Here is a 24,761-nt window from a genome sequence, read left to right on the forward strand (position 1 = left end):
TTTTTTTAAGGCTAACCAGGAAATTCATGTGTCTGGATTAGTAGAAAGAGTCGCGGAGCTGCCAAGGAAGTCAAACGGCAGTCCAGTCAGGTGTCAAGCCCGATCGCCTTGAGCAATCAACACAGCTCAGCCAGCAGCACTGCCGCTGGTCCACGAGCACGCCCCGTCCCCGTCTCTGCTGCCCGTGCGGCCCAAGACGATGGTTCGCCGAAACTTCCGCGCCCCCTCCGTGCACCCGACCCACCACGTACGCCTCCGCACCGCCCGTCGCAGGCCATCCAGCTGCGCGTGAGCTCACCCCGCGGACGGACGTGGACGGGGCGCACCACGCAGCCGGGCCACGCCCGCGTGGCTGGGTGTCGACACTTCGCCGCGGACCAGGCCGTAGGGCTAGGCCGATCCCGCGCCTCTCAAAAACGCCACTCCGCCTCCATTCTCCCCCATTTATCCTCCCCCGTCGCGTCCCCTCCCCGCGCTCGCTCGCACAACTCGTCTGGCCGCCACCTCCCTCGGGTCGCGACGCCACGCAGGTACGCGCCGTCGGAGCTCGTCGGCAGATCCCCGATGTCTGTCTCTACTCGTCAGTGCCGAGTCGAATCGGCCGTCGCGTGGATTCCGCGCTGATCTCCTTCTGTTTTTGCGCATCTGCCAGGTGGGAGATTGGAATATCTGTCTGCCTTAACCGCATGCTCTGCGGCGGCGGCAGCGGCGTATCGATGGTCATGGACGCCGCGCTGCGCGACTGGTGCGGGCCGCTGCCCGGCGGATCCAAGCTGCCAGCCTACCCCCAAATCCCCGACGGGTTCACCGCGGAGGAGCTCGAGTCGCTGCTGCTCTTCCCGTCCGACGGCGCCGACGCGGCCGCCTGCCCGAATGCCGCCGCGGCGCCGCCCCTGCTCCCTTCCCCGGCCGCCTCCGCCGACAGCGCGTCGCCGCCGCCACCGAGAGACGCCTCGGGCTCGGCCTCTTCGCCGGCTGCGGCGGCGGCGGGCCAGGCGCATCCGCAGCCGGACGACTCGGAGGTGTTCTCGGACATCGTGCTGGGCTACATCAACCGCATGCTCATGGCCGAGGACATCGACGAGAAGTTCGACCACTACCCGGCCCACCCCGCGCTGCTCGCCGCCGAGAAGCCCTTCCTCGAGATCCTCGCCGACCAGCCGCCCTGCTCCGGCGGCAGCACGGTCGAGAGCCCCGACGGCAGCAGCGTCACCACCAACTCCTTCAACAGCCACGGCTCCTGCAACTGTGCCGCGCCTTCCGGTGGTGGCCTCGGCGCCATGCAGGCGCCGCCCGCTCTCGAGTTCCCCACGGCGGAGTTCCTGCAGCCGCCGCAGTTCTACCAGGATCTGAGCCCTGAGAGCTGCGTGGTGGAAGCTGGCGGTGCATGGCCGCCGTACGACGCCATGGAATTCAACCCTCTTCCTGACGCGTTGCTCTCGCAGTCGTCGTCCTTCGCGTCTTCAAATGGCAGCAGCGTTGCATTTTCAGAGGGCTTCGAGCCGTGGCTCAGCACGGCGGGTGCTGTGCCTGATGCTGCCTTGAGCGATTTTGTTCTGCAGAGCCAACAAGCAGCGCAGTTCAGCCGAGGATTTGAAGAGGCCAGCAGATTTCTGCCTCAAGAGAGCAAGCTTGTGATTGACGTCGACAGTTTACCGTCAGTTTGGGTTAAAGAAGATAAGAAGGTTGTGGAGGTCAAGAAAGAGAAAGCTGATTCTGAAGTAGCAATTCACCGAGGAAAGAAGCATTTCTACGGTGATGACTTGGATGCAGATGAAGTGAGATGCTGCAAGCATTCAGCGCCCGTTGTCGACGCGGATCACCTTGTGCGGGAGATGATGGACAAGGTCTTGCTATGCAACGGCGAGACATGCTCTAGAGGTGTCAAGGAACTGCGTGAGGCCCTACAGCACGATGTGGCAGCTCATTCAGGTGGCGCCCATGGCAAAGGGTCTGGCCATGGCAAGGGCCGTGGCAAGAAACAGGTCAAACAACCCAAGAAGGAGGTGGTTGACTTGGAGACTCTCCTCATCCATTGTGCGCAGTCGGTTTCCATTGATGACCGGCGGAGTGCAACCGATCTCCTGAAGCAAATCAGGCAGCATGCATCTGCTACTGGCGATGGTGACCAGCGTTTGGCACACTGCTTTGCCAATGGCCTTGAGGCGAGGCTTGCTGGTAATGGAAGTCAGATATACAAGTTACATACCATATCACGGTTTGCATGCACTGATGTGCTGAAAGCCTACCAACTGTACTTAGCAGCTTGCCCATTCAAGAAGATCTCTCATTACTTTGCCAATCAAACCATTATGAATGCTGTGGAGAAAGCCAAGAAAGTTCACATTGTCGACTTCGGTGTATACTATGGCTTTCAGTGGCCATGTCTCATTCAACGGCTAAGTAAAAGGCTTGGAGGCCCCCCAGAACTTCGGATCACAGCAATAGACACACCTCAGCCTGGTTTTCGCCCAGCAGAGCGCATCGAGGAGATTGGAAGATATCTAAGTGATTATGCTCAGACCTTCAAAGTCCCTTTCAAATACCATGGCATCGCATCTCAATTTGAGGCTGTTAGGGTAGAGGATCTCCACATTGAGAAGGACGAGATTCTGATTGTCAACAGCATGTTCAGGTTCAAGACTCTGATGGATGAGAGCGTGGTAGCTGAGAGTCCAAGGAACATGGTATTGAACACAATAAGGAAGATGAAGCCACATGTGTTCATTCATGGGGTCACTAATGGATCCTACAATGCACCATTCTTCGTCTCACGCTTCCGTGAGGCATTGTTCCAGTTCTCTGCTCACTTCGACATGTTGGAGGCTAACATTCCCAGGGATAATGAGGAGAGGCTGCTCATTGAGTCAACTATTTTCAGTCGGGAGGCAATTAATGTCATATCTTGTGAGGGAATGGAGAGGATGGAGAGGCCAGAGACCTACAAGCAGTGGCAGGTGCGGAATCAGAGGGCTGGGTTCAAGCAGCTCCCGCTGGACCCGGAAATCATGAAGCGTGCACGGGAGAAGGTGAAGTGCTACCACAAGAATTTCATCATCGACGAGGACAACAGGTGGTTACTACAAGGATGGAAGGGGCGTATCCTGTACGCGCTCTCAACATGGAAGGCGAATCCCCAATCCTCCTAGCTTCTGTAAATGGTGACCTGTTCATATTTTTGGACTCTAGAGCTGATTGTTCCTGGCCAACAACCTATTAGTAGGTAAAAATGCTATTTGAACCGGCACCAAAGAGACAACCATTTGTTCACCAGTGACATGGTTCATTTGTTTGTTGATGCAGATGATGAACCTGATTACTCTCCTGTAGCATCTGCCTGTTGTATGTGCTGCCTATGCACGGTTAGTTTTCACAGGAACAGTTAGCATTTTTGGTGGGCAGGCTACTTATGTTTAGATGTAGCATATAGGTTCTTCTTGCATGGTCAGTCTTGTATTATATTCGTTCTTCCAGAGTACAATTCAGTAATGTTTCAAGTAACGTCTCAGCCAGTAATGGTCAGCCTTTTTCATTTGCTTGATTCAAATTGTAAATACACCTTGTCTTGATTTCCAACATGTAAAGAATGCCTCTCTGCATTGCAAGCTCATGCGCCCATATATCCCTCTACTGTTTGGTCTTTCGTGCTTATCTCATTAATCTTGTTTTACATGCTGCACATTGCTATCAGTCACCAGTAGTTGGTTTCATTTCCCGGATGGTGATACAATGTAACTGGTCACTTAAATGTGACTCTGCTGTTGTACCTAATGAATAATGTTTGAGATAAGTAAAATGAAATACAAAATCCCAGTCCGTTGAGTGACATAGCCATTGGCTGAATTTTTTGCCCTTTCACTTATTGTGCTGTGAAAAGTGCTTTAGTGTTGGTTCCTATGATACATTTGGACCCAGATCAAATGACGTGTTTTATGAAACAATTAGATCGAATCATTTAAAGTTGATGTTTTGTTTTCGAATGGGAAGTTGATACTCCCTCCGTAAAGAAATGTAAGAGCGTTTAGATCTTATTGAAAGCTCATATAGGCCAGCAAACTGGGTTCTTGAGCTTTGTAGCCACAACTCATTTTCCAGTCTGCCTTGTCTTTTTCAGTTGCCTGTCCAGTGTCCACATTCAGAAACACACCTCGTCCTGAACTGCAACAAAAGAGAAGTTCTACCGGCATTCCTGTCTGTTAGTTTGCTTGCTTATCCATCGCTCATCTTTTTGCTGCTTTTGAGTTTTGAGCCTGGCGAATTAACAGACGAACCACCAACAGGTGCTACGCAACCACGGCCACATAAATACGTACATGATGGAGCAGGAGACGTGTATGCCACAGCTCCGGACGTGTACCCAGGCCCTGGGCATCTAGAAGAACATGGCCGGCAACGTGTGAAACTATTGGACATGACAGATGGCGCGATTGATCCTCCTGATGCTGCTGCAACTGGCTGAAACCGATCGCCCGCCATGGACATCGCTTTCCCCTGAAAATCAGACCAAAGTTTAGGCAACCTCCTTTTTTGCCGTATGCACGGTCGATTCCTCATGCACCGGGGAGATGGCAGAAAAGATTGGGCCAAAGAAGAATCTAGACACGCCTGCACCTGCATTGCAAGGAAGAAACACCTCAAAGCTGCAACAGCGATGGTAGTAGATACTTCGCAGATGCTGCGGGGAACCTACGCCTTATCGGAGGCCAGAGCCGGAGGAGCTACAAGTCTAGAGAAGTCTGTGATAAACCCATGGATACAAATTACAATTACAGTCCAACACAACACCGCGACGGTGACCGCTGAAAGTTACCGTGAAAGGTACCTCAGCTCCGCGATAACAATTACAGACAAAAGGCATGTCGTGCTCATCGCGAGTGACCGGAGATAAAATGTGTCAAATTGCCAGTGACTGGAGTGCAAGATATGCCGTTCACACCAGGTCATCAGGCTGGCAAGGTTCGCCGAACCTGATCTGTGGGGCTGGAGTGGAGCAGTTCGTGGCCTGGCTGCGATCGAGGCACGCGCGGGCGAATCGGACGGAAGATACCTGAATATTATACTGCTCCCGCTAGATTCGGTAGGATCAAGCGGGATGCAAGGGCGCAGCCGCCGCAGATTTTATTCGATCGTGCAGCGAGATGGCGGTGGGCTTTGTTAAAGTAATCCGGTGTCACGGTGTAAAGGACAGGTTAGGCGTCATATGCGGGAACAGTGTTTCGCCTAGTCGTTCGTCCATCCTGTGCGCGGTGGTCATGTGAGGCAGAGACCTGGGAGATCTGGAAAGGATTGATTATGTTATCGACGAGCCGAATCTGAAACATAGGAGCGCAACTTGTGGTCTCGTCAGTAGAAAATGGCATAGTAGACTCGCTTCAGTGTATAGTATTTCTTTTCTTCGAACGATCAAAGGGCCAAACTGCAGTTTGGTTGTGCTCTGAACCTGCAGACGTTCCTCTGCTATGTAGGAACGAATATTCGAACAGTTGAGTAATGAAATCCTTTTAACCCCGCAGAGAAAAGAGGACGCCTTTTTTTGGAGACAAGCAGAACAGTTTTTTTTAGCACAGCACAACAGTTTCAATGTAATTTTGTTTTCAAGGTTCTAATGTACTTTTTTTTAGAATCGGCTCTAATGTACTACTAAGCCCACCTTTCCTGGTTCACGGGCTTGCACGCGACTTGGACCGTGCAACGTTCAAACATCCACCACAGGCTTTTTTTGGGAACGGTTCACAGGGCCCGTGGGCTAAAAACTGCATGCTCACAAAATAAATATTTTGATATTTTCCCGTGCAATTGTTCACATCATTGTTTATTCAAGTATCAAAAACATCTTCATCAGAAAGTGGTGAAAAAAATGGGAAAAAGAATCGTAAGAAAGTCAGCTATGAACGGGCTAAACACACTAAAATCTCCCGCGGGAGAAAACAATCGCAGATTGGCGAGCAAATCAAAATGAGGAGGCGCAAATTAACATCAGCCGTGATGAAGTCCATTCAGCATTTGGGCATGTCAGACGGCGGCGGGAGCAGCTTCTGGCTCGGCTTGCTGCCGTCCTGCACCTGCCACGCCATTCTCAGACCCCACGTCGTGTGCACCTCCAAATGACAATGCATGAACCATACACCTGCACATGCATACACAACAACAGCAGCGTCACACATGAATATCTCACAAATTTATTGGTTCTTAGGGCATTGTATAGAATCGTGTTTACCTGGGTTGTCAGCAAGGAAGCGAATGGCCACCCACCCGCCGGCCGGCACGCCGACGGTGTTCCGCTCGACGGGGTCGACGAGGTTGAACTTGTCCGGGTCGTTCACGGCGTCGTAGTTGCCGAACCCTTGCCCGACCACGAAGAAGTTGAAGCCGTGGAGGTGAAGCGGGTGGCTCTCGATGCCGAGGATGCTCGTGTCCTGCATCACCAGCTCCACCGACGTGTTGAACGACAGCGCGAGGAGCTTGGTCCCGGTGGCCACGTGCGTGTTGTTCGGCGGCGTCCCCGTGTAGTTGAACGGCGACAGGGGCATGGCCGGGAAGTTGGCCGCGTAGACGCCGCTGGTGAGGCCGGTGAAGTGCGACTGCAGCAGCGCCATGGACGGGAGCACGAGGGAGACGTTGTTGACGGCCGCCGCGAACTGCGTGCCGTTGGGCCCCTGGCAAGTCATGTTCTTGGGGCATGGCAGTGTGCCCAGCCCGATCGTGAAGAAGAACCGCCTGTCGACCGACTGCGGCACGGCCGCCGGGTACTGCTTTGTGGCGAGGCTGCGGAGCTTGGTCGTGAAGTTGGTGACGAAGTTGGTGTCGTTGAAGTACGGCAGCATCGGCTTGAAGATCGGCAAGGCCTTGTCGAAGCTCGACGCGGAGGGTGAGCCGGGGTTGTGGTACTCGAGGATGCCGGCGACGGTGGAGTTGTCGAAGGTGCCGGGCCTGATGGTGGAGTAGGGTCTGGCGAACATGTAGAAGTTGGCGCGGGGGTAGGCCGGCTTGGTGGCGAGCAGGACGTTGGTGGTCTGGCCCGGGGAGATGACCAGGGTCCTCACGGTGAAGGGCTTGACGTAGACGGCGTCGACTTCGACGACGGTGAGCGTGTGGTTGGCCACGGAGAAGAATAGCTCGTCGTTGAGCGCGGCGTTGATGAGGCGCAGCAGGTACGTCTTCCCGGGCTCCACCTTGAGCTTGAACGTGTCTGCATGCGTTCGTGTACATGCATGCACGGCAACTAGTTAGTCGATTAGCGTATGTAGTATTTTACAGAATCTATCTAGGACCGAAAACGACTTGCACAATCCAATTCCAAGTGCGTAGCTAATGTTTTGTTTAGCACATAGCACGGGCCAGCCCCAACAGCATTCAATCGCTAAGGCGCACCAAATGTTAGGTCAGGCATCGATCACCGGGGGGTTATGGTGATGTTAACATTGCAATGACCTAAACAACTTATGCACCATTCCCTTTCCGTTTCGAGGAAGTAACACTGAAATCTTGCTCGATGCACTTTTCGTTGGTGATTTTGATTGGTAAACCTCCTGGCGTACTTGCCTATGGTGATTACGTCAGTACAAGACCGAAAAATGCATCGGAAGCACAAACTGTCTGTAAACGCTTTTATTTTTTATCCGTTTGGCTATTTTCATATCAGCTCTACGTTTTGCACAGTAAATTTCTGCAGGCCATGAACAGGCTGGGTAAAACGCAGCACGCACGTACCCTTGGCAGAGCAGTTGTAGAGCGGCCCGGGAAGGCCGTTGATCGTGAACGCGTCGGAGATGTTGGGGGCTCCGCCCACCTTGAGGGCCGTGCTGACTATGGCCTCGGTGTCCGACAACCACCATTCACCTGCACCATCCAAGACAAAAGCCAACTTTTACGATCAAAATCACAATTAAGTTAATCTCGACCAGCAGCAACATTTCAATGGCAGCAGCACTGACCGAAGATGACGGGCGTGAGCTCCTTGTGCGGCGCGGGGAAGGGGTAGGGGACGCCGAGCTTGGGGAGGATGACGATGGCGCCGTAGACGGTGGAGCGGAACCAGGAGATGTGCGCGTGCCACCACAGCGTGCCGCGCTGCGCGGTGATGGTGAACTTGTACACGTACGTCTGGCCCTTCTGGATCGGGCACTGCGTCACGTACGCCGGTCCGTCCGCCCAGCCGGTGCGCATCTGCCGGATGCCGTGCCTGCGACGACGACGACGACGCGTGAGTGAACAAAAAAGCTTCGTGCATGCGGAGATGGTCGGGTTGTCTGCTCCGGCGACGGCGGAACAAACTCAAGCTTAAAAGTCAGGGAATGTGGGTCGGTGGGTAGTACCAGTGGATTGACATGTTGTGCGCGACGTGGTTGGTGACGCGGACGTGCACGCGATCGCCTTCCCTCGCGATGAGCTCCGGCCCCGGGAACTGCCCGTTCACCGTCACGATGCTCTTGGTGGCGCACAGCCTCGTCACGTTCGCCATTTGAATCTGCACATGATTTAATCAACAAGGCCTTCAAGTTTCAACAACAACGTACACCACCTGCAGACAATTAAGCACAGCATGCATGCGTCCATGCACTAGCTAGCTATTGGACGTGGACATACATTGAAATCGTAGTGCCGGGTGATGCCGTGCGCCTGGACGACGAGCAACGTCAGGGCTGCCACGAGGAGCGAGCAGTGAAGGCCGGAAGAGATAGTCATGGCCATGGTAGCGTCTAGGCTAGCTTTGGGCTAGCCACTCTATATATGGTCTTGAGCTCTCGTGGAGAGAGCAGAGGACCAGGTGAGGATGCAGGACGGACTGAATGGATGTGTGGAACTGGCGCTCGAGTTTATTTGTATATATAGGGTGTGTGTGTGTGTGTCAAGCCGGCACACCAACCACCACCGCGCCATTAGTTCGGGGGCTGTACATGCACGGCCATTGGTGATTGGTGGGATACGCAGCTTAGGCGGCAATTCTCGTTTGGTGATTCGGTGGATGAGCCATCAGCGCCGGAGCTCGATGGAGCAAGCGCGAGCTGGAGGGCTCTAGCTTTGGAGTGTGGCTAAAGCCAGCCACCGGCGGGCAGCTAGCCATGCACGCATATCCATCTGTTTTTGACCATGTTCTTGGAGTAGCATGCAAACGATCGATCTATCATCGACAGTGGTTTGATCTGCATGCTTGCGTGGTCACGTACCACTACAGCGTGCGCGTTTCAAATCCGGTGCAAAAAGGGAGAAGTGAGAGGTAAAAGCTAGGGTCTAGGGATTGCTAAAAGCAAGTTGTTGCCGTGGTAAATCGGTTGCGACGGAGGGAGGGAGGAACGACGGCTGAGAAATCCAAATCACCCGGAAACCTTCCGTGCCCTGTACTACATCTCGAAAAGGAAATGGAAAATATCTGGGCCTGACTTGCCTGTCGAAATGTCGAGTCAATATAATGTAGTGGGGCCCTAGCAGACCCCCCTGTACTTGGTTATTTCTTGCTGAGTTCCTCGAGAGATTGATGAATTCTGAGAGGCATTAGCATTATGGGGCAAAAGAAAATGTGCGAGACTGACAGACCAGTTGCCAAGATCAGCTAGATAAGGTGTAATCATGGCATAATATAGCTTCATGCCCACAATTGATTAGGTTTCACTCCATATACATATCCCTGATAATTTGCGCAAAAAATTCAACACGAGCTGATTTGTCAATAGCGTGGCCAAGCACCTCGCCACATAAAGAAGAAAATGTCGACGTCCATTTCAAATTATTCTAGATACAAATCTAGTCTAGTACGTACGCGCATATGGTGCATTCGAAGTTAGGTTGCGCGGCTTAATCAGACATCATTCCGTCGTATGACGCACGCGCCACAACTGTATATTAATTCCTTTCGGAAGGGAGAACTCCTCTCTGTTACATCAACTTTTGGTCCTTCAGATCGGCCTGTCAAAAAATATAATCATGAGATCATTTCGAAAAACATGAACGTCGCGATTTCGAAAAAGAAAAGTGGATGCAGACCCGGCGATGGACCAACAATGTTGTTAGTTTTTGGACGAAAAATAACATAGATTATTATCGGTCACCGTCGCCAACCTACAAAGTGGCCAGCTTTAGCTTAGCTTGAGCCTGCTCTAAAGCTACCAAGATCGCTAGGCGGTAAGCGTCAGTTCGAGATCCTTGCCTTCGTTCTTGCTTCCCCCCTACAGTGGAGGGAAAGCCTAGGCGGTTGCGGTGCTCCAATATTTTATGTTGAACAACGTTTGCGTTGCATGATCGCTTGACGGAGGCATCCATATCTAGTAGGTGCAACCAGCTGCACAAAGTTGGTGCCTTTGGCGTGCCTTCTTGAGTTCTTCCCTTGTACTACTATTCCCCGTGGAGAGAAGGATGCTTGACCCAACCCGGCCCGGGGATGCAAACGTTTTCCTTCTATCTTGCACTTGTTTTCATTGGGAGCAGGCAATCCGGACTCAACAACGCACCGATGCTTCCTCTGCTCGTGGCTTCTCCTGCACTTCTGTCGGCCTTGTTGTTTATCACTTCTTCTAGTTTGTAAGGAAAATGATGTTTTGATGACCGTTAAAGCATGTATAGGAAAACTGATACATTACACTTCCAGACATATATTTGAGAACTGCACATTCAAACTTTTTGAATTTTTATCAAAACTATCTCCAAAACATCACGTTGCTATCACACTGAACACCAAGCCGAAAATTGCAAGGTACCTTTAGGTACCGGCAGATCCGCAGCCGATCATTACCATCCTAAGATTCGTGCCACACTGTTTAGTATAAAAAGTGAATCGTTTTGTTTCAAGAATTCAGAGCAATACAACAAGATAGGGGTCCATAATAGCATCTTTTTGTGTCAGATGAGGGAGTGAAAGAGGAGCGAGAGAGCGAGCGCGTGAGCCCGCCGCGCGTCACTCCGGTGTTGGCGTTCATCTTCCCGCCGTGCGCCACTCCGGCCGCGGCGGCCACCCTGGGTCCTGTCCATCTCCGGCAAGCCGGCCCTTCTCCTGCCGCCCTCCCCCACTTCTCCCCGTCCCCTGTTCGCACCATGGCGGAGAGCCCGTGGTCGGTGACCTCGTCCTTCCAGGGAGAGCGGCCGGTGGTTTCGGAGCTGGGGATCTCGTCGGCCTCTGAGGGGTCGGAGGCGGCGGTGGCGCTGGCCGCTTCGGCCGCAGCAGGTGATGAGGTGGGTTCGTCGCGGCGGATCTCACAGTGGCAGGAGGCCCCTGCTTCCAAGAAGACCATGTGGCGGCGTCGGCTAGAGGAGGGACGGTGGGTGCCCGTCCAGCTCCGCTCGTCGCCACCTCGCAAGGAGGTCTCGCCGGAGATGCGTGACAAGTGCTTTTTGTGCCTTGCGAAAGGGCACTTCTTGAAGGACTGCACCAATGACGTCATCTGCCTCCAGTGTGGTCTGTCGGGTCATGTCGCGTCGTAGTGCAAGCGCCCACGCAATCCTTCTCTGGCCGAGGAGCTCAGGCGGGAGGCTGCAGCTAAGGTCGCGCGCCGGTCAGAGAAAGAGGGCGCGTCTTCGGGCCCCCGCGCGGCTGGTGGGGAGGCGCTGCCGAGGCGGCTTCCTCCACCTCCGCCCCCTTTGTCGCGTCCTGCTCAGGAGGTTCCGGCATGGCCCCATCTTGCTCCGCCGCGCCTGGAGCTGGATTCGGACTCGGAGATCGGGCCAGGTGAGCTGTGTGTGGTCAGGAGGACCCGTGCGATGGATGAGTTGGAGGGGAGGCTCCAGCAGGCCATGGTGGTGTACGTGGGTGGTGACAGGGAGGCGGTCTCGTCGGCATTGGTGCTGGAGGCGCTGCATTCCAGGATGGGCATTCCGCCGGACAGGGTATCGGTGCATCGGTTCAGGCCGGAGGATTTCCTCGTGGTCTTCACGAGGAGGGAGGATCGGAACAGGATGGGGCTCCGCCCGGTGCTAGAATTCAGGGGGACATCGGCTGTCATTTAGGTAGTGGATAAGATAGACGCAAGCCGTATTCGCTGCCATGAAATTCAAGGTGGGATTGGAGTTGGAAGGCATTCCCCCACATGCCTGGCAGCTAGATGTGGTGGAGAGCTTGCTGGGCGGGCCTTGCATCATCGAGGCTGTGGCACCGGAGACCTCATCGCGGGTGGACATGTTGTCGTTCAAACTTACGGCGTGGACGACGGAGCTGGAGAAGATCCCGTCTCGCCGGTGGCTTGCGGTGTCGGAACCGTCTGAGCAGCGGGAGTTGTTCGAGCCGAAGACGTTGCAGCACAAAGTTCTCATCCACCTGGACTCAGTGGCAATGTTTCCGAAGGGAAGGAGCCATGGTTTCTGGGGGCCTCGTCGAACAGTGGGCAGAGTGGGCTGTCGGACTGAGAGATGGACATGGTCGGTGGACCGAGTACTCACAGGCTGGACTGGCAGTTTGGAGTTTGTGATCAGAGAGGTGCCGCTGCAGGCGGCGGAGGTGGCGCGCCGGAGGGCAGCCAGCACGCCGGTGGATCGACCGAAGTTGGTGCGGGTGGGGACTGGCGAATTCCCCCGATGGGTCCACTGCATCGGGTGGGGAGCCGCGGGCCCGGAGTGCCTATTCAGGATAGGCTGACGACCCGTCTCTCCACTTTTGATTGGCTGGGCGGAGCGGAGCGACATGTGGGGGAGGCAGAGCGGTTGGAGGTTCAAATTTCAAATCCGCTATGCGCCTCTAGCAATGCAGTGGTGGATGTGGTGCCGTGCGGCCCCCTGCATGTGGCGCTACGCGTCAAGAGACTGCGCCAATCGCGACGAAGCAGATGGTGGCGAAGGTGTTCACATCAGAGCATCCGCAAGATAAGGCGGTGGGTGGGGCCACTGGCCTAGACCAGGATTCGAGTCAGGTGGTGCTTGGGCCCGTGGACGTCAATCCCGAGGTCGGGCGTCGGGACCCGGAGGAAGAGCACGTATTGGCTGGTAGGTTGGAGGATCGCCAGTTGGTGGTGGGGTCGACTGATACGTCTCCGACGTTCTATAATTTTTGATTGTTCCATGCTATTATATTATCTGTTTTGGATGTTTAATGGGCTTTAATATGCTCTTTTATATTATTTTTGGGACTAACCTATTAACCAGAGGCCCAGTGCCAGTTTATGTTTTTTTGCCTATTTTAGAGTTGTCAGGAAAGGAATACCAAACGGAGTCCAAACAAAATTAAACCTTCATGATGATCTTTATTGGACCGAAAGCAATCCAGAAGACTTGGAGTCGAAGTCTGGAACTCCACGAGGCGGTCATGAGGCAGGAGGGTGCGCCCAGGGGGGTAGGCGCGCCCCCACCCTCATGGGCCCCTCGTAGCTCCACCGACGTACTTCTTTCGCCTATATATACTCTTATACCCTAGATCGATTGCAGAGAGCCACGAAACCACTTTTCCACCGCCGCAACCTTCTGTACCCGTGAGATCCCTGGGCCCTTTTCCGGCGATCTGCGGGAGGGAGAATCAATCATGAAGGGCTTCTACATCAACACCTTAGCCTCTCCGATGAAGCGTGAGTAGTTTACCATAGACCTTCAGGTCCATAGTTATTAGCTAGATGGCTTCTTCTCTCTCTTTGATTCTCAATACAAAGTTCTCGTCGATGTTCTTGGAGATCTATTCGATGTAATACTCTTTTGCGGTGTGTTTGCCAAGATCTGATGAATTGTGGGTTTATGAACAAGATTATCTATGAATATTATTTGGTTCTTCTCTGAATTCTTATATGCATGATTTGATATCTTTGCAAGTCTCTTTGAATTATCGGTTTAGTTTGGCCTACTAGATTGATCTTTCTTGCAATAGGAGAAGGGCTTAGCTTTGGGTTCAATCTTGCGGTGTCCTTTCCCAGTGACAGTAGGGGCAGCAAGGCACATATTGTATTGTTGCCATCGAGGATAAAAAGATGGGGTTTATATCATATTGCTTGAGTTTATCCCTCTACATCATGTCATCTTGCTTAAAGCATTACTATGTTCTTATGAACTTAATACTCTAGATGCATGCTGGATAGCGGTCGATGTGTGGACTAATAGTAGTAGATGCAGAATCATTTTGATCTACTTGACACAGATGTGATGCCTATATTCAGGATCATTGCCTTAGATATCTTCATAACTATGCACTTTTCTATCAATTGCTCGGCAGTAATTTGTGCACCCACCGTAATACATGCTATCTTGAGAGAAGCCACTAGTGAAACCTATGGCCCCCGGGTCTCTTTCTTATCATATTGCATCTCTTTTATTTACATCGCATCTCATTTACTATTTTGCAATCTTTACTTTCCAATCTATACAACAAAAATACCAAAAATATTTACTTTACTATCTTTATTAGATCTCACTTTTGCGAGTGACCGTGAAGGGATTGACAACCCCTTTATCGCATTGGTTGCAAGGTTCTTAATTGTTTGTGCAGGTACTAGGTGAGTTGTGCGTTGTCTCCTACTGGATTGATACCTTGGTTCTCAAAACTAAGGGAAAAACGTACGCTACTTTGCTGCATCACCCTTTCCTCTTCAAGGGAAAACCAACGCATGCTCAAGAGGTAGCAAGAAGGATTTATGGCGCCGTTGCCGGGGAGATCTACGCCAAGTCAAGACATACCAAATACACATCATAAACTCTCATCTGTTGCATTACATTATTCGCCATTCGCCTCTCGTTTTCCTCTTCCCCACTTCTAAAACGATTTTTGAAAACCTTCGCCTTTTCTTTGCCTCTTTTTCATTCGTCTTTTTCGTTTGCCCTTATGTCTTACTTGGATTGTTTGCTCGGTATAATTGTGTGTTTATTGCAAATCAGAACCAAAACTTATGGATCCTCATCCACTTGCTAATCTTTTAAGAGATCCAATTATGTCGAACCAATTGCTAGTGAGTTGAGTACACTAGATTATCTTTATGAAGTTTTGCTTGAAATCCGTGAATCTAAAAATTGTGATGAAGTGATTTATGAAGTGATTGACGATAGATCTTTGAATAAAAAGCATGATTGCCATGATGTTATTATAAATTCTATTAATATCAATTGTGCTAATAATATGCAAAACCCTAAGCTTGGGGATGCTAATTTTGCTATGTCTACTACTTGTTGCAATGATCATGATTGGGGTGATTCTTCTTATAATCTTAAAAGTTTATTTAAGCCCCATGATGAATATGAGATTGATAATAATGTTTGCAATAATATTGAAAGTGGGTTTGGAAGAGTTTCAACTTTAGATCCCACATATTTGGATAATGTTCAATGTTATGAAGTTTTTGATAAAAGTGGATACGGAGAGGTCATGACTTTATTTTATGATAATCCCACTATTTTGGAAGAGTGTCAACTTTGCATCCATGTGGATCATGAAGATAAAATTTTATGTGATAGCTATATTGTTGAATTTGATTATGATCCTACATGTAATTATTATGAGAGAGGAAAATATGGTTGTAGAAATTTTCGTGTCACTAAATTACCTCCCTTATGTTGAGATTGCTATTGTTTCTTTATCCTTCCTTGCATATGCTAGTTTTTGCTTGTCTTGATAATTTGTTTGCTTATATAATGCCTATGCATAGGAAGTATGTTAGACTTAGATGTGATTTTCATATGCTTCATGATGCTCCCTTCGTGTTTCAATTGCTATCTTTCATGTGAGCATCATTAAAATTATAGATGCCTAGCTTAATGGCTTTAAAGAATAGCGCTTGTTCGGAGGCAACCCAATTTTATTTTTGTTCTTTGCTTTTTGATCCTGTTTAGTAATAAATAATTCATCTAGCTTATGTTATGATTGTGTTTTTTATGTTTTAGTTAGTGTTTGTGCCAAGTAAAGCCTTTAGAATCTTCTTGGGTGCTAGTTGTTTGATCTTGCTGTAAAAACAGAAACTTTTACGCTCATGAAATTATTTTTTTGTTTTTTACCAGAGAGCGATAAAATACCTACTACACTTGCAGTAGATAAATATACAAATTGCTCAGGCCGCCCTATTTTTCAGAATTTTTTGAGTTACAGAAGTATTCGAAACCTCCAAATTGCTACAGTCTGTTATGTTTTTGACAGATTCTGTTTTTCGCGTGTTGTTTGCTTATTTTGATGAATCTATGAGTAGTATCGGGTGGTATGAACCATAGAGAAGTTAGAATACAATAGGTTTAACACCAATATAAATAAAGAATGAGTTCATTACAATACCTTAAAGTGGTGGTTTATTTTCTTATACTAACGGAGCTCATGAGATTTTCTGTTGAAGTTTTGTGTTGTGAAGTTTTCAAGTTTTTGGGTAAAGATTTGATGGATTTTCGAGTAAGGAGTGGCAAGAGCCAAAGCTTGGGGATGCCCAAGGCACCCCAAGGTAAAATTCAAGTACAACCAAAAGCCTAAGCTAGGGTCTTTGCTTTTTAGTTTACCATAATCATCCTTACTGTACACACCTTTTGGGAGAGACACGCATGAATCGGAATTTATTAGAATACTCTGTGTGCTTCACTTATATCTTTTGAGCTAGATAATTTTGCTCTAGTGCTTCACTTATATCTTTTTAGAGCACGGTGGTGGTTTTATTTTATAGAAATTATTGATCTCTCATGCTTCACTTATATTATTTTGAGAGTCTTTTAGAACAACATGGTAATTTTCTTTGTCTATAAAACTAGACCTAATATAATGGGCATCCAAGATGGGTATAATAAAAACTTTCATATAAAGTGCGTTGAATACTATGAGAAGTTTGAAGCTTGATGATTGTTTTGAGACACGAGGATGGTGATATTAGAGTCATGCTAGTTGAGTAGTTGTGAATTTGAGAAATACTTGTGTTGAGGTTTGCAAGTCCCATAGCATGCACGTATGGTAACCGTTGTGTAACAAATTTGAAGCATGATGTGTTTCTTTGATTGTCTTCCTTATGAGTGGCGGTCGGGGACGAGCGATGGTCTTTTCCTACCAATCTATCCCCCTAGGAGCATGCGCGTAGTGCTTGGTTTTGATGACTTGTAGAATTTTTGCAATAAGTATGTGAGTTCTTTATGACTAATGTTGAGTCCATGGATTATACGCACTCTCACCCTTCCATCTTTGCTAGCCTCTTCGGTACCGTGCATTGCCCTTTCTCACATTGAGAGTTGGCGCAAACTTCGCCGGTGCATCCAAACCCCGTGATATGATACACTCTTTCACACATCAACCTCCTTATATCTTCCTCAAAACAGCCACCATACCTACCTATTATGTCATTTCCATAGTCATTCCGAGATATATTGCCATGCAACTTTCCACCATTCCGTTTATTATGACACACTCCATCATTGTCATATTGCCTTGCATGATCATGTAGTTGACATCGTATTTGTGGCAAAGCCACCATTCATAATTTTTTCATACATGTCACTCTTGATTCCATTGCACATCCCGGTACACCGCCGGAGTCACTCATATAGAGTCATATTTTGTTCTAAGTATCGATTGTAATCCTTGAGTTGTAAATAAATATAAGTGTGATGATCATCATTATTAGAGCATTGTCCCGTGTGAGGAAATACAAAAAAAGGCCAAAGAAGCCAATGGAAAAAAGGGAGGCCAAAGAAGCCAAACAAAAAGGGAGAGAAAAAGAGAGAAGGGACAAATGCTACTATCATTTTCTCACACTTGCGCTTCAAAGTAGCACCATGATCTTCATGATAGAGAGTCTCTTATTTTGTCACTTTCATATACTAGTGGGAATTTTTGTTACAGAACTTGGCTTGTATATTCCAATAATGGGCTTCCTCAAAATGCCCTAGGTCTTCGTGAGCAAGCAAGTTGGATGCACACCCACTTAGTTTCTTTTGTTGAGCTTTCATACATTTATAGCTCCAGTACATCCGTTGCATGGCTATCCCTACTCACTCACATTGATATCTATTGATGGGCATCTCCATAGCCCATTAATACGCCTAGTTGATGTGAGACCATCTTCCTCCTTTTTGTCTTCTCCACAACCACCATTCTATTCCACTTATAGTGCTATGTCCATGGCTCACGCTCATGTAATGCGTGAAAGTTGAAAAAGTTTGAGAATACTAAAGTATGAAACAATTACTTGGCTTGTCATCGGGGTTGTGCATGATCTGAATATTTTGTGTGACGAAGATGGAGCATAGCCAAACTATATGATTTTGTAGGGATGAACTTTCTTTGGCCATGTTATTTTAAGAATACATGGTTACTTTGTTAGTATGCTTGAAGTATTATTATTTTTTATGTCAATATTAAACTTTTGTCTTGAATCTTTCGGATCTGAACATTCATGCCACAATAAAGAAAATTACATTGATAGTTATGTTAGGTAGCATTCCACATCAAAAAATCTGTTTTTATCATTTACCTACTTGAGGACGAGCAGGAATTAAGCTTGGGGATGCTTGATACGTCTCCAACGTATCTATAATTTTTTATTGTTCCATGCTATTATATTATCTGTTTTGGATGTTTAATGGGCTTTAATATGCTCTTTTATATTATTTTTGGGACTAACCTATTAACCGGAGGCCCAGTGCCAGTTTCTGTTTTTTTGCCTATGTTAGAGTTTCACAGAAAAGGAATACCAAACGGAGTCCAAACGGAATGAAACCTTCCCGATGATCTTTCTTGGACCGAAAGCAACCCAGAAGACTTGGAGTCGAAGTCTGGAGCTCCACGAGGCGACCACGAGGCAGGAGGGCGCACCCAGGCGGCAGGCGCGCCCCCACCCTCGTGGGCCCCTCGTTGCTCCACCGATGTACTTCTTTCACCTATATATACTCTTATACCCTAGATCGATCGTAGAGAGCCACAAAACCACTTTTCCACCGCTGCAACCTTCTGTACCCATGAGATCCCATCTTGGGGCCATTTCCGACGATCTGCCGGAGGGGGAATCAATCACGGAGGGCTTCTACATCAACACCATAGAGATAACCCACAAGTATAGGGGATCGCAACAATTTTCGAGGGTAGAGTATTCAACCCAAATTTATTGATTCGACACAAGGGGAGCCAAAGAATATTCTCAAGTATTAGCAGCTGAGTTGTTAATTCAACCACACCTGGAAACTTAATATCTGCAGCAAAGTATTTAGTAGCAAAGTAATATGATAGCAGTGGTAACGGTAGCAAAAGATAATGATAGTAAAAGTAATGTTTTTGGTATTTTGTAGTGATGATAGCAATAGCAACGGAAAAGTAAATAAGCGAAGAACAATATGTGGAAAGCTCGTAGGCAATGGATCAGTCATGGAGAATTATGCCGGATGCAGTTCATCATGTAACAATCACAACATAGGGTGACATAGAACTAGCTCCAGTTCATCAATGTAATGTAGGCATGTATTCCGAATATAGTCATACGTGCTTATGGAAAAGAACTTGCATGACATCTTTTGTCCTACCCTCCCGTGGCAGCGGGGTCCTTACGGAAACTAAGGGATATTAAGGCCTCCTTTTAATAGAGTACCGGAACAAAGCATTAGCACATAGTGAATACATGAACTCCTCAAACTACGGTCATCACCGGTAAGTACCCCAATTATTGTCACTTCGGGGTTAACGGATCATAACACATAATAGGTGACTATAGACTTGCAAGATAGGATCAAGAACTCTCATATATTGATGAAAACATAATAGGTTCAGATCTGAAATCATGGCACTTGGGCCCTAGTGACAAGCATTAAGCATAGCAAAGTCATAGCAACATCAATCTCAGAACATAGTGGATACTAGGGATCAAACCCTAACAAAACTAACTCGATTACATGATATATCCCATCCAACCCATCACCGTCTAGCAACCCTACGATGGAATTACTCATGCACGGCGGTGAGCATCATGAAATTGGTGATGGCGGATGGTTGATGATGACGATGGCGACGGATTCCCCTCTCCGGAGCCCCGGACGGACTCCATATCAGCCCTCCCGAGAGGTTTTAGGGCTTGGCGGCAGCTCCATATCGTAAAACGCGATGATTTCTTCTCTCTGAATTTTTTCTCCCCGAAAGCAAATATATAGAGTTGGTCTTGAGGTCGGAGGAGCTCCAGGGGGCCCATGAGGTAGGGGAGCGTGCCCTAGGGGGCAGGCGCACCCCCACCCTCGTGGACAGGTGGTGGGCCCCCTGGCCTTCATCTTTTGCAAAGATTTTTTATATTTTCCGAAAAGGTGTTCCGTGAAGTTTCAGGTCATTCCGAGAACTTTTGTTTCTGCACATAAATAACACCATAGCAATTTTCTGAAAACAGCGTCAGTCCGGGTTAGTTCCATTCAAATCATGCAAGTTAGAGTCCAAAACAAGGGCAAAAGTGTTTGGAAAAGTAGATACGACGAAGACGTATCACATAGCCTCTCCGATGAAGCGTGAGTAGTTTACCATAGACCTTCGAGTCCATAGTTATTAGCTAGCTAGATGGCTTCTTCTCTCTCTTTGATTCTCAATACAAAGTTCTCCTCGATGTTCCTGGAGATCTATTCGATGTAATACTCTTTTGCGGTGTGTTTGCCGAGATCTGATGAATTATGGGTTTATGAACAAGATTATCTATTAATATTATTTGGTTCTTCTCTGAATTCTTATATGCATGATTTGATATCTTTGCAAGCCTCTTCGAATTATCGGTTTAGTTTGGCCTACTAGATTGATCTTTCTTGCAATGGGAGAAGTTCTTAGCTTTGGGTTCAATCTTGCGGTGTCCTTTCCCAGTGACAGTAGGGGCAGCAAGGCACGTATTGTATTGTTGCCTTCGAGATTAAAAAGATGGGGTTTATATCATATTGCTTGAGTTTATCCCTCTACAGCATGTCATCTTGCTTAAAGCATTACTCTGTTCTTATGAACTTAATACTCTAGATGCATGCTGGATAGCGGTCGATGTGTGGAGTAATAGTAGTAGATGCAGAATCGTTTCGATCTACTTGACATGGACGCGATGCCTATATTCATGATCATTGCCTTAGATATCTTCATAACTATGCGCTTTTCTATCAATTGCTCGATAGTAGTTTGTTCACCCACCATAATACATGCTATCTTGAGAGAAGCCACTAGTGAAACCTATGCCCCCCGAGTCTCTTTCTTATTATATTGCATCTCTTTTATTTACATCGCATCTCGTTTACTATTTTTCAATCTTTACTTTCCAATCTATACAACAAAAATACCAATAATATTTACTTTACTATCTTCATTAGATCTCACTTTTGCAAGTGACCGTGAAGGGATTGACAACCCCTTTATCGCATTGGTTGCAAGGTTCTTGATTGTTTGTGCAGGTACTAGGTGACTTGTGCGTTGTCTCCTACTGGATTGATACCTTGGTTCTCAAAACTGAGGGAAATACTTACGCTACTTTGCTGCATCATCCTTTCCTCTTCAAGGGAAAACCAACGCATGCTCAAGAGGTAGCATCGACGCCTAGGAATGGGTGCGTTGTGCCTGGGATTGGGTGTGAGGGCCCAGCGGATTTGCAGGTGTGTCCCGACCGGTCTCTAGAGGGAAGTGGTCTTGTCGTGGCAGGCCAGGTGGCGGGCCCTTCTGATTCGGAGGGGTTGGAGCGGCTGCTGGTTGGTGCGCCGGTGGTGCAGGCAGGGCCCCACTCGGAAGGCGCTTCGCACGAGGGGATGGCCCTGTCTCAAGATGATCGGCAGCTGGCCCCGCCAATGATTGCGGATTGCACTCCTGCATGTGAGGAGGGGGATTTGGATATGGGACAAGTGGTGGCCTCTTAGGGGGCTATGGAGATACCGGCTGATCTGGATGTTGAACTGGGCATGCAAAGCCAGAATCAGGCATGCACGAGCGGGATGACACCTCAGGAGGCTGGCATACGGGAAGCTCAAGTGGTTCTGCAACGCGCTCGTGCGCAAGTTGGCGCCCCCTCTTCTCATGGAGGTGCAGTCATCGCTCAAGCCAGAGGCCGAGCCTTTCACTCCGCGCCGCACGATAAGGGGTTTTAAGCGGGCGCCGACGAGTAAGACATGCAAGGCGAGACAGGCAAAAAATGTGCTCATGAGGGCGCTTGGGATTGTTCCGGAGGACTTGGATGGAAATGAGGACAACATTGCTGAGTTGGCTGAGATATTTGACTCGCCATTGAGGGAGAAACACATCCGGGTCATTGCTGCCTTGTTCGGTAAGGAGGTGCCGCCGACGAGGGACTTGGTTGCCGGATCGTCGGCTGTGTTGGGAGCGGCATGAGAGATGTGCTGGTAGAGACGATGGGTGTTTAATGGGTATCTATGGATTGGAATCCAAAGGTACTTTGTTCGAACGTGAGGGGGTTGAATAACCCAACCAAGAGAAACACGGTGAGGGAGTTTGTGGTGGAGGCCAAAGTTAACATAGTGTTCTTGCAAGAGATGAAACTCGATGTAATTGACCCATTCATAGCAATGCAATGTTTAGGGCCATCGTTTGATGGCTTCGCCTATGTGCCGGCGTTGGAAACACGGGGTGGAATTCTCTTGGGGTGGGATTCGACGGTGTTGGAGGTGGATAACATTGCCTTTGATACTCATTCGCTTACGGGGTTGGTGCACAACAAGGATGGATCGGCTTGGTGGGTGACGGTGGTCTACGGACCGCAAGGGGATGAGGCGAAGATGCAATTCCTGGTTGAACTACACAATAGAAGGGCTGTGTGCCCAGGGCCTTGGATGGTCCTTGGTGACTTTAACATGATACTAAGGGCGGACGAGAAGAGCAACAATAATCTGAACCGGAGGATTATGAGAAGATTCAAGGAGTTTGTGGATGATTGCGAGCTGAAGGAACCATACTTGCATGGGAGGAGATTTACGTGGTCGAATGAAAGAGAGCAACCAGTGTTAACAAAAATTGACCGGGTGTATGTCTCGAGGGATTGGGAACTAGCTTACCCGGATGTGCTGCTACAAGCTCTTAGCACAAACATATCGGATCACTCCCCGCTGCATTTAACAACCTCGGCTCCCTTCTGTGCTAAGAAGAGGTTCCGCTTTGAGACGTATTGGCTTAAGCTGGAGGGGTTTGAGCAGATGGTACGCGATGCATGGGTGTGTGAGGATGATATTTTCGATCCTTTCAAGAGGTTGGACTGCTTACTTCGCAACACCGCGACCGCACTTCAGGCCTGGGGACAGAAGAAGACGGGTAACATAAAGATCCAGATGGCCAGTGCCAATTACATTATCCTGAGGTTGGACCACGCCATGGAGTCCCGCGAGCTCTCTTTCGATCAGAGATGGCTCATGTGCACTATTAAGCATGAGCTTCTAGGCATGGCCTCCTTGCATCGGACCATTGAGAGGAAGAGGTCGCATTTAAGGTGGATAAGGGAGGGAGATGCCAACACTAAACTTTTCCAGGCAGTGGCAAATGGCCGACGATCTTAGAACTTCATCCCGCACGTGAGGCATAATGGCGAGCTGATTATGGAACAACAGCGAAAGGAAGATGTTTTTTTGGAGGCCTATGAATAATTATTGGGAATAGCTCACTCGAGGGAGGCAGACGTGGATCTTGAGTTCCTGGAGATGGAACTCATAATTTGTTGGAGCTTGATGAGATCTTTTCCGAGGAGGAAGTTTGGAACACAATTAAGGAGTTGCCTCCGGACCAAGCACCGGGGTTGGATGGGTTCATCGTGGCCTTTTATCAGAAGGCGTGGCACATTATCAAACATGATGTGATGGCGGTTTTCATGAAGCTGTATGTGGGTGATGGTCGGGGCTTTGGCAAACTAAACCAAGTGCGCATTGTCCTCATCCCGAAGAAGGCGGAGGCACAGGAGGTGGGAAACTTTTGTCCCATCAGTCTCACACATAGTGTGGCTAAAATTTTCACAAAGCTGCTCGCAAATCGCGTTAGGCGGAGGATGAAGGAGATCATGGTTGCGAGCCTATCGGCCTTTATATGTGGGAGGCATTTGCATTATAACTTCATTTTGGTGCATCAAGTGGCTAGAAAGATTCATGCTTGGAGGGAGGCAGGAGTGTTCCTCGAACTAGACATATCAAGAGCTTTTGACTCGCTCGCCTGGCCGTTTCTGTTTAAGGTGTTTACACACAAGGGATTTGGGGCCAAATGGAAGACGTGGGTGTCCATTCTTCTCAAGACAACAACCACGAAAGTCATCGTTAATGGGAGCCCTGGAAGAAGCTTCCAACATGTCCAAGGGCTAAGGCAAGGGGACCCAGTTTCACCGTTGCTTTTCATCATTGCGATGGAGGTGCTGTCCAAGATAATGAACAAAGCTGCTTCTTTGGGGGTGACGAGAAAATTCACCGGGGTCTTGGCGGATCAAAGTGTGTCGATCTATGCGGATGATGTGGCGCTGTTTGTTAAACCCATGGAGGTGGATTTTAGATTTGCTAAGAAAGCATTGCGGGTGTTTGGGGAGGCATCGGGGCTGAAGATCAATTACCAAAAATCGTTGGCTGTTTTGATCCAAGGGGAGGATGCAGATAGGGTGCATGTGGAGACTATCCTGCAATGCAATGTGGGGAGCTTCCCTTGCAGATACTTGGGCCTGCAGCTAGCGATCCATTAGCTTAGCAGGACGGAGTGGCAACCCATGGTGGATCAAGCAAAGAAGGCTGCTTCGGTGTGGCAATGGGGACTCCTCCAGAGGTCTGGGCGGCTGGTGTCGTGGATCTAAGACTGACACTAGAATGGGGGGTAGGTATGAGGAGGCAAGATCCTAGCTATGGCGAAGTTGTACACACGAGTTTTACGAGTTCAGGCCCTTTGCGGTGGAAGTAATAGCCCTACGTCTCGGTGCCCGGAGGCGGTCGACTAGATTATGCGTGTGTGT

The 24,761-nt window shown here is 48.9% G+C and overlaps 2 protein-coding genes and 1 pseudogene across 4 annotated transcripts; 2 read left to right on the forward strand and 1 right to left on the reverse strand.

The window, feature by feature from the left end:
• The first annotated feature begins 375 nt into the window (after positions 1 to 375).
• On the forward strand, positions 376 to 3,501 carry LOC147980672 (scarecrow-like protein 9 pseudogene; annotated as a pseudogene). Of its 2 annotated transcripts, XR_015598587.1 has the most exons (3): positions 376 to 530; positions 653 to 3,223; positions 3,304 to 3,501. The product of XR_015598587.1 is annotated as a scarecrow-like protein 9 pseudogene, transcript variant X2 (transcript). The 2 variants fall into 2 exon arrangements; XR_015598586.1 differs by having other exon boundaries at positions 653 to 3,501.
• Positions 3,502 to 5,758: 2,257 nt separating this feature from the next.
• Positions 5,759 to 8,815, reverse strand: LOC125530414 (laccase-4). Its single transcript, XM_087513466.1, has 6 exons — positions 8,587 to 8,815; positions 8,316 to 8,467; positions 7,935 to 8,182; positions 7,711 to 7,839; positions 6,218 to 7,189; positions 5,759 to 6,127 (listed from the first exon to the last, which is right to left on the reverse strand). Exons 1-6 carry the CDS (start codon positions 8,689 to 8,691, stop codon positions 5,997 to 5,999), a joined length of 1,737 nt encoding a protein of 578 aa, XP_087369592.1. The 5' UTR covers positions 8,692 to 8,815; the 3' UTR covers positions 5,759 to 5,996.
• Positions 8,816 to 22,206: 13,391 nt separating this feature from the next.
• Positions 22,207 to 23,340, forward strand: LOC147980673 (uncharacterized). The gene has a single exon (XM_087515706.1). The coding sequence runs from the start codon at positions 22,207 to 22,209 to the stop codon at positions 23,338 to 23,340; it is 1,134 nt and encodes a 377-aa protein (XP_087371832.1).
• The last annotated feature ends 1,421 nt before the right edge of the window (positions 23,341 to 24,761 follow it).

This window comes from Triticum urartu, chromosome 3A, assembly GCF_056163025.1.
Source record: "Triticum urartu cultivar PI428250 chromosome 3A, HENAU_Tu73, whole genome shotgun sequence".
Classification (NCBI taxonomy): domain Eukaryota; kingdom Viridiplantae; phylum Streptophyta; class Magnoliopsida; order Poales; family Poaceae; genus Triticum; species Triticum urartu.

What these genes read in the sequence shown, in the direction of transcription:
- LOC147980673 (XM_087515706.1), top strand. Translation starts at nt 22,207, where the DNA reads ATGGATTGGAATCCAAAGGTACTTTGTTCGAACGTGAGGGGGTTGAAT.
- LOC125530414 (XM_087513466.1), bottom strand. Translation starts at nt 8,691, where the DNA reads ATGGCCATGACTATCTCTTCCGGCCTTCACTGCTCGCTCCTCGTGGCA. An exon ending in GCTCACGCCCGTCATCTTCG is followed by an intron (nt 7,840 to 7,934) that starts GTCAGTGCTGCT and finishes TGGATGGTGCAG; the next exon opens with GTGAATGGTGGTTGTCGGAC. An exon ending in CTTCCTTGCTGACAACCCAG is followed by an intron (nt 6,128 to 6,217) that starts GTAAACACGATT and finishes ATGCATGTGCAG; the next exon opens with GTGTATGGTTCATGCATTGT.